At 46.0% G+C, this 8,957-nt stretch overlaps 1 protein-coding gene across 3 annotated transcripts; it reads left to right on the top strand.

Annotated features, from left to right (window-relative positions):
* Positions 1–591: 591 nt before the first annotated feature.
* nod2 (nucleotide-binding oligomerization domain containing 2) lies at positions 592–8,437 on the top strand. Of its 3 annotated transcripts, none has more exons than XM_086072069.1 (11): positions 592–851; positions 2,065–2,730; positions 2,955–3,078; positions 3,406–5,149; positions 5,222–5,305; positions 5,777–5,860; positions 6,723–6,806; positions 6,885–6,968; positions 7,902–7,985; positions 8,057–8,140; positions 8,326–8,437. In XM_086072069.1, the coding sequence occupies exons 2-11, from the start codon at positions 2,287–2,289 to the stop codon at positions 8,396–8,398; spliced, it is 2,889 nt and encodes a 962-aa protein (XP_085928195.1). In that variant the 5' UTR covers positions 592–851; positions 2,065–2,286; the 3' UTR covers positions 8,399–8,437. The 3 variants fall into 3 exon arrangements, with proteins under 3 accessions (XP_085928195.1, XP_085928197.1, XP_085928196.1); XM_086072070.1 differs by having other exon boundaries at positions 831–891; XM_086072071.1 differs by lacking the exon at positions 5,777–5,860.
* The last annotated feature ends 520 nt before the right edge of the window (positions 8,438–8,957 follow it).

The raw sequence follows: 8,957 nt of genomic DNA on the forward strand, positions 1-8,957 counted from the left end.
CGCAACTGCAGATGAGGTAAGGTGAGGTGACCTTCTAGAGGGGAAAAAACTAATAACATTAAAGCAGATGTTATTTTTTTTTCCACAATCCAAAAAACTGCCAAATGCTAATCTGTACTATCACTGCAGCTCTACTTATCTCATAGCTATGTCATGATGGTTCTTTTGCTCTGGAACTTGTCCTTTCAACACTTGATGGGTGAAAAAGACTTGTGTTTTCACTGGTGGAGGCAGCACTTCATCACCAAGCTGACAAATTACACTTTGCCGATTAGTTTAGCGGATGGTGCTGCTTGAACATTGTGGATCTTCACCCAGCCTAGAGCACGGAATGGAGCATTGATGGGTACGCAGGACATCTGCCGCCATGGCAAGTCACTTCAAATGAAATATTCTAATCTAGAGTGATGTCATATAGTGGAACAGACATTTCAGTGGTGTGTATGAGAGCATTTTAGTGTATATGAACAAAATAGATTTTAGTTGTGTGAGAGTGTTTCAGCATTGTGCATGAGAGGTAATTCTGAATTATGTCCCTGACGGCCCCTCATATCACGGCTGCCTCCTTCTTTCTTTGACTCTTTCTCACTCTCTCGCTTTCTCTATTTCGGCGAAACATCAAAGCTGGAGGCGGCGGCGCTTTGATGTGGCGGCGTGCTGTCAAAGGTACAAAGTGAACGCGGGGGGTGTCGAGCTGCAAGGTGCCTCTGTAGCACGGGGGTGGGGGGCCGCACTTGAAAGCCGGGCCTGTGCGGCGGAGGTGCGGTCGTGAATGTCCAACAAGTCTAAAGCCACAAAATCCTGAAGGTCAGGGGGAAGCTGGACGGGACCTTGAAAGCATAGTGGCCCGGGTGAGTGTAGCGAACGTCGAGACTTAAGCTAAGTCAGCAGGTAAAGCAGTTTGTTTTTGTGATTATGTTACTATGCAAGAGGGCCTCACCGATAGCAAGCAGGAAAAGTGCGATGATATTCGTAGAACAGGAAATGAAGTCGTAAAGTACGATGTTGTAAAGACACTAGTTCGAGACTGATAAAACGCCCGGGGGCCCAGATAAACTGGGTGGGATATACAAGGGCCACTGGGACCAAATGCTCTCTCGATGGAAGCAAATGCAATGAAAACAGCAGGGACCCTAAAATTGAACCCTGTGGAACACCATATGGCAGTAATTTAGAGTGGAACTCAGAAATACGTCCTGCCAGCCAAATAAACTACTAAACCGCTTAAGAGCACTACCATTAATGGCCACCTGGTGTTGCAAACGAGCCAACAGAATACCGTGGTCCACTGTCTGGAACGCTGCAGTCAGGTCCAACAGAACAAGGCACACGCAGTCTGTCCTTTAGCCAAGAGGATGTCATTAAAAATAGTGTGATGATTACTGTACAACAGAATATTACATTTTTAATCTAAATCTAAAATTGATTGGAGGGAGGGGGCGACATACCAGAAATTGGAGCATATGATAGCAACAAAGTGTGATGATTGTGTTGCTGTAACATCATAGCTTGAATTGTTCAACATATATTACCGTACATACACATGCAACATGGCACATTCTAATATATATTCTAACAGAAGAGCGAGGGCCAAAGCTGCCATTTTTGACCAGTAATGCAACAGCTTCACCTAGTGGCCGCAGAACTAAATTGCAACTACACTTTAATCTGCCTTTACAGCAAACCTAATCATACATTTACTTTAACTTAATTATAAATTATATATTAATTGTAAAATGTATAATTGAAAATTTATAAATGATTACAGACAGTATCTGAATAACATTGGTATGATGCAATCATGCATTTTATCGGGTTTTTTGAGGGGAGGGGGTGTAATTGATTATACAGAAACCACATATAAAGATATCAGTTGCTAATCTTATTTATTAGAAAAATTTACATTACAAAAAAAGAAAAAACTTTTTCTGGATTAGAATAAAATACTGTATGTACCTCATTATACAGAGACAGTATTTGAATAACATTGGTATGATAAATATTATCTGTATTTTGATCACTTTGATCAAAATGCACTGCTATAAACGTACTTCCTGAATGCAGAGGACCGTTTGCCCAGAGAGGATCCAAATTGAGGAAGTGGCTCTTTGACCAAGTCACGTGTCCTGCAGCTGTAAGACTTTGCAACATTTTCACTTTGTTGCGGAATGAGGAAGAAGGAAAGGCCCGGGTTTGAAAAGAGACATGAGGGAAGTAGACATCAAGCTCAGACCCCTCCACCAAGACACCATGCCAAATCCTTGCTGATATCCGCTGGACTGTGCCATGTGTGCCCAGAAGGTGACCATGGCCCAGGATCTGGTGCTGAAACAACGTAGCGAGTTCCTCCGTGGTTTGTGCGCCGGCGGCTCCCCCGAGCCCCTGGAGAAGGTCCTGGATGTCCTACTGGCCCGCAATGAGCTTTCGTGGGAGGATTACCACAACGTGCGAGTGCAAGGGAGGCCGCTCCACACCAACGCCAGGCATCTGCTGGACCTGGTCTACGCCAAGGGGGAGGCCGCATGCCAGGCCTTCACAGAGGCTATTCAGCAGATCCGGCCTGAAGCTCCGGGGCTTGTCACCGAGACGTTTCTGGCGCGAAGGCCCAGCTTGGTGGGAGAGCTCCAAGGCTGCGTGGACGGAGCCCTGGAAGCTCTGCGGGAATCGGGATGCTTTAGCCACGAGGACTGTGCAGATGTACGCTTGCCCGTACACACACCCTCGCAACAGGTAGCACACCCCTCGTACTTTTACAAGCATATTTGTATAAACATACTGTTATAGTATGGTGCATATTCTGCCATCGAACCCCTAGGGTTCAATCAAACCAAGCTGCCCTAAGTTACATTTCCCGTTTATCATTGCGTTAAAAAAAAAAAAAAAAGTAACATTAGCCTTCTTAAACTGTCATGCAAGTTAACCACTGTAAATAAACGAGCCTTTGCTTTACTCAGGCCAGACGGTTGCTGGATCGCGTGAGCGCCAAAGGCGAGTTGGCGGCTAACGTGGTGCTACGCTACATTGAGCAAAAGCAACAGCCTGGGTGCAGCCCGACGGCAGAGACGACCACACCCAAAGGTTTCTGATCATTTTATATAAATCAGCACTCCATCATCCACGTTAGTCAGACGTGAGTCAGCATACAGTGACTGTGCACAATTCACCCGAAAGACTGTTCAGGTACTTCGATAAGTGCTTCTGCAGTTACAGCGCCATTTTATTTTTAACAAGTAACTTTAATTCATCCAAGACAATTTATAGTGCTTCTGTTAACTGCCAGCCCAGTTCAAATGGATCGGTGACGTCGATAGCCGCCAAAGGCACTGAATGAGTTAGCAAGAGAGTTCTTATGGGCTCAGCGGGTTTCCTCAGCACATTGATCCTTATGTACCCTCTCCATCATAGAGCTCCTTACATATCAGAAGAAGTTGCGCAGTTCCGTGGCGGCCCAGTCGAGCTTCCTCAGCACCTACGGAGGAACCGGCCACATGTCGCTGGATGACATCTACACTGAAGCCCAACTGGAGCTGGCACACGACTGCAAGGATCAAGGACATCTGGGCCTCGAGGACATCTTAGGTACGGTGGGCACTGTGAATGAGGAGGCAGACACGGTCCTGGTATCCGGGGATGCGGGCAGCGGGAAAAGCACCTTGCTCCAGAGGCTGCACCTCCTCTGGGCTCGAGAGTCCACCCTCCCCGAGTTCGTCCTCCTGTTCCCATTCAGCTGTCGTAAGCTGAATTCGGAACTCAATGAGCTGTCGGTCCAAGAGCTGCTTTTCCACCATTGCTGCTGGCCCGACCGCGACCAGGACGAGATCTTCCGCTTCATCCTGGACTACCCGCACTTGGTGGTCATCACGTTTGACGGTCTCGACGAACTAAAGCAGAGCTTCTCGGACGTGCGCACGCTCTGCTGCCCCACGCAGCAAGCCCCTGCGCACGTACTCCTGTTCAACTTGCTCCAGGGGTCCCTTTTGAAAGGGGTGCGGAAGGTAGTGACCAGTCGTCCGGAGGCGGTGGGTCCAACGTTGAAGAAGCATCTCCGCAAAGAACTCTTCCTTAAAGGCTTCTCTCCTGATGACATAAACTGTTTCGTCAAGAAACAACACCACGACTTGTCGGTGGCCTCTAAAGTCTTGGCGTCCATTCAGGCCAACACGGCTTTATTAGGACTCTGCCACAGTCCCGTCCTTTGCTGGATTGTCTCGCAGTGCCACAAGGAGCTGTTGGGCTGCGGAGATGGCACACCGCAGACCATAACGGATGTGTACCTCATGATCCTGAAGCACTTTTTGCAGCACCAAAGCCTCTCGAAGTATTCCGCAGGCGCCAGTTGGCTTCAGGAGCACCTAGTCGGCGTCTTGCATCTGGGTCAGCTTGCGTTCCAGGGTATAGAAGCTTCCTGTTATGTCTTCACTGGCGCCGACCTGGAGAGCTGCTGTGTTACGGACAAGGAAATCTGCGCAGGTTTCCTCAGCCAAAGCAAGGAAATGTCAATCCACCAGAGTCTTCGGTACGAATTCCTTCACGTGACAATGCAGTGTTTCTTCGCCGCGCTTTACATCATTTTGTCCAACAGCACAGACCGCTCCACTGTAACAAAGCTTTTTGAGCTGAGGCAGGAAGGCTTTGGTAGCACCTGCTTTGGGTCCTGCTTGTCTGCGGACGACCAACAGGGGCTGGCCGAAAACCCTAATTTACAAATCACAGCCACTTTTGTCTCTGGTCTCCTTTCTCAGAGACACAGACAGTTGTGGCTGCACTGCGCCCCGACACCCACTGTGGAGAGGAAAGCGCGACAGGTGGTCCGGTGCCTCCACAAAGGCATGCAGAAACACTTCAAATCCATCCCCAAGCCAGTTGAAGGAGAGAAAAAGAGCATGCACGCCATGCCGGGCTTCGTTTGGCTCATCAAGTGCATCTATGAGATGCGGGAGAACAATATGGCCGAGGAGGCGCTGAGCAAGCTGGAGGTGGACCACCTGAAGCTGACCTACTGCAACATCGGACCCGTGGAGTGCACCGCTCTGGCCTACGTGCTGCAGCACATGAGGAGTCCCGTGGGAATCGAACTGGACAACAACTCTGTGGGTGACGTGGGCGTGGAGCAGCTCCTTCCCTGTTTGCATAATTGCAAGTCCCTCTAGTGAGTTTAAAACGCTTCCATACGTCATGACCTTGTTGTCACGTAAATAATGTATCTCCACCCTTTCAACAGCCTCAGAAATAATAACATCACCGACGAAGGGATTCGCAAACTGATCGCAAAGGGAATCCAGTGTGACAACTTGCAGAAAATTGCGTGAGTCTTGTTGAAATGATATTACTGTGTAGCCTTGAAAGTAGAACTCCCAATGTTGCCATGGGAATTCTGGCAAATATATGTTGGTGCAGGCAAGGGCAGCTTTGTCATTTAGTGTCTTGTATACTTTCTCCGGATCATTTGGGCAGATTACCTAGTTGGAATTCTCCAAAGTGCCCCTGGATTTAGCCCAAAATGTCTGCTTAAAACCAAAATAGCCAACTTCATGTTCAATTTCAGGCATTGGTCCTTGAAAGTTCTTCCGGGTCGCGCACATTTAAAAATTTTTTTTATTACTGTACAAAGTATTTTGATGTAAATATCGACTTTAATGGTGGAATCCAACTTAAATTCGGGTTACATCGCCAGCGTAGAACGTAACTCTTCCGTAACTCGAGGACTCCCTGTATATGATGTGCCAAAATTCCTTCATATAAATAATTTTATCTTAACCACTGTGTTCCCTTTTAGACTCTTCAACAACAGGCTAACTGACGCTTGTGCGCAACACGTTTCTCATCTGCTGAAGACCAAGCAGAATTTCCTCTCTTTGAGGTTAGCGCACTATTGGAGGTCCCGGTCGGAAGATATGCTAGGCTTGAAATGATGGAACGACTAGGAGACCGACTCGTGTTTGTTCATTTTTTTCCCTGTTTTACTTTAATCAGTTAATGATTAAGTTAATGATGCCATACATTTTCCAACTTCTTTAGATGTGCTAAGATAACGCGTAAAACATTGACAGAATAGGTCAATGGAATGTGGTGGCAAGGCCATTACACAATGACAAAATGGCTGCCAAAAACAACTATGATCAATTCAAACATCTCTCCCTGCTTCTGTGTAAAGACGAGCAGAAACAAAGCAGACTGTTTCAATCAATGACCCAGAATAGTTGACGGTTTGGCTTACTTGAGCCTAAAATAGCACAGACGAGGCTCGATGGCAGTTAGCATGGAGGAAGTCAACTGCCGTTTGAGTAATCAAGGAATCCTACATTTCATACAGAGATGTATGTTTAAGAAAAATATCAAAGCATCTATCAATTGATCCAACATTATAAGTCTTTGTCATTTAAGAGTACAAATCTAAAATGTACACATTCAAATTGAGATATGTCCTTGTATGAAAGGATTTGATATCTGGTCAGTGTAAGATCGCCATCATTTCCTCGACAAATATTCAATCTCCCTTGTCTGATTCAAGGTTCAAAATTCCCTCCGACTTGTATTCTTGCAGCCAAACACTGCTCAGTTGTTCACCATTTTTTGACATTGGCTATCAAACTTATCTATTCAGTCGAATCAATAAGCACCAAAACAGAATGTCCAGCCATCCAGCTGCGACGATGTCCAGGTATGCATGACATTGCGGGAAAACTGTTATTATCATATCTGTGTGGTCTACTTGGTTTCAGGCTGGGCAACAACAATATTACATCAGAAGGAGCCAAGCAGCTGGCTAAGGGGCTGGCGTGCAATCATTCGTTGACGCATTTAGGGTAAGTAGAAGCCTATATGCTAATTATAGATATATTTCAACAGATGTATCTTAATTGTGTAATATTACATTTGTTTAGGCTTTGGGGCAATAGGATTGGCGATTCAGGTGCAGAGGCCATCGCTGGTGCTCTGGAAGGCAGCAAAACGCTAGCATGGCTAAGGTACTAATTTCTGTTATCTGGTAAACTGCGTTGCAAATACAGCTCACTCTCATCGGGGCTGTTAGTATTGCATCATTTATTTTTGTGGACGTGGTTCTGTCGGTTTTATCAAGCCATGATCTCCAACTCTCACTGGAGCGGTTTGATGCCGAGTGTGACGTGGTTGGGGTGAGAATCAGCACTTCTAAATCTGAGACCATGGTACTCAAACAGAAAGATCGCCCTCTTCTGGTTGGGGATTAGATCATGTTCCAAGTGGAACCGTTCAAGTGAGTGAGGGAATAATAGATCCGGAGATCTGCAGCGTCTGCAGTGGTGCGGACCCTGGAGCTGAGCCAAAAGTCAAAGCTCTTGATCTACTCGTCTATTTACGTTCCTACCCTCACTTATGGAAAGAAGATCACGTAAAAGAAGCGGCCAAAATGAGTTTCTACTGCAGGGTCTCCGGGCTCTTCCTTACAAATAGGGTGAGAAGCTCAGTCATCCGGGAGGGGCTCAGCGTAGAGCCGCTGCTCCTCCACATTGAGAGGAAGGAGCCAGATGGGGTGTCTCGGGCATCTGGTTAGGTTGTGCTTCCCTGGTGAGATGCCATATCCCACAGTGAGAAGGCCCCCAGGGATGGCCAAGGACATGCTGGAGAGATTCACTCTCCCGGCTATCTTAGAACCCCTGTAGATCCCCCTTGGAAGTCTGGACGAAGTGGCTGGGCAGAGAGAAGGGCTTTCATGCTTAAGCTGATTCGCCTGCAACCGAATCTCGTATAAGTTGAAGAAAATGGATGGGTCACTCATGTGAAAAAGTAAAGCATTGTAAATACTTTTCCAGATGCACTATGCAGAAATAATAGAAAGATACCCTCTTGCGACACAATGTGGTCACCTAAGAGACATTCCCACACTAGATAACGTGACTGTCGTATTTTTCCAATGACAGCTTGGTGGGCAACGGCGTGGGCAGCGCCGGAGCTCGTGCCCTGGCCAAGATGCTCAAGAGCGGCACATCCCTGGAGGAATTATGGTAAGATCAGCTTCCTTGCGCAAGTGCTCCACCCTGCAACTAATTTCTCTTCCTCTTCTTCTCTGTACAAGGTTGACAGAAAACTGTATCACCAGGGAGGGAGTGGAATGTTTGGTTCAAGCCCTGGAGCGTAACACACGTATCAAGTCAGTATGGTGAGAAAAGACGTATGTATATTTTTCCTGATCTTGTAGAGTTTCCTGAAGTCACGGCACTTTTAGTATTAGTCTATCTTGCCTAATGAGCAAGCTGGCTCTGCCCCGCCGGCCATACTTAGCCCATCCCTTTCCTATACAGTCAATGCAAGCTCCTTGCAATTGATGATGTATTTGTTTTGCAGGTTGAGGAACAATCACCTGAGCCCTGAGGAGGTGGAGGAAATGACACAACGTGAATCAAGACTCATCTTTTGATGCTTTTTTAAAATAAATATTTATTAAAATGACAACAAATGTGTTAACTTTTCTTGGCCAGTTTTACAAACACGTTTATGTATGTTTTATGTATGTTTATGCACTTTAAATTGGAGCAGGTTGGACAGCGACTGGTGACGTTTCACGAAATCACAAGGACGTGAAAGCGGAATCAGCGCCATTGCTAAAAGTGTCTATGTGGCATGGCCGATGGTAAAGGTCACTGGGAAGATTACATTGACCTGGCAACACAAAAAAGCTGAAATCTGATTGGACCAAAAAATAAAAAAACAACCACACTACTAGAAGTTGAGCAGCCAAGACACACTATGAAATGATTATAGTAGAATGGAAATACATTAATACAATTTCATGTAAGTTGTAAATGTAGATCAGTACTTCTGATCACGTTTAGAAGCAGAGATGACTGCACACCACTGATAATAATAATTTGTCCCACAATAGGGAAATTTGATGGTAAATGCTCCACTATTTTTGTACTTCCTCAATTAACATTCTATGTTTGAATAAAAAAATGAACTTACATCAGAAATAATTT

The sequence above is a fragment of the Leptonotus elevatus genome, chromosome 3, assembly GCF_054856555.1.
Source record: "Leptonotus elevatus isolate MCC_2025b chromosome 3, RoL_Lele_1.0, whole genome shotgun sequence".
Classification (NCBI taxonomy): domain Eukaryota; kingdom Metazoa; phylum Chordata; class Actinopteri; order Syngnathiformes; family Syngnathidae; genus Leptonotus; species Leptonotus elevatus.

What these genes read in the sequence shown, in the direction of transcription:
- nod2 (XM_086072069.1), top strand. Translation starts at nt 2,287, where the DNA reads ATGTGTGCCCAGAAGGTGACCATGGCCCAGGATCTGGTGCTGAAACAA. An exon ending in TACACACACCCTCGCAACAG is followed by an intron (nt 2,731 to 2,954) that starts GTAGCACACCCC and finishes TGCTTTACTCAG; the next exon opens with GCCAGACGGTTGCTGGATCG. An exon ending in ACACGTATCAAGTCAGTATG is followed by an intron (nt 8,141 to 8,325) that starts GTGAGAAAAGAC and finishes TTTGTTTTGCAG; the next exon opens with GTTGAGGAACAATCACCTGA.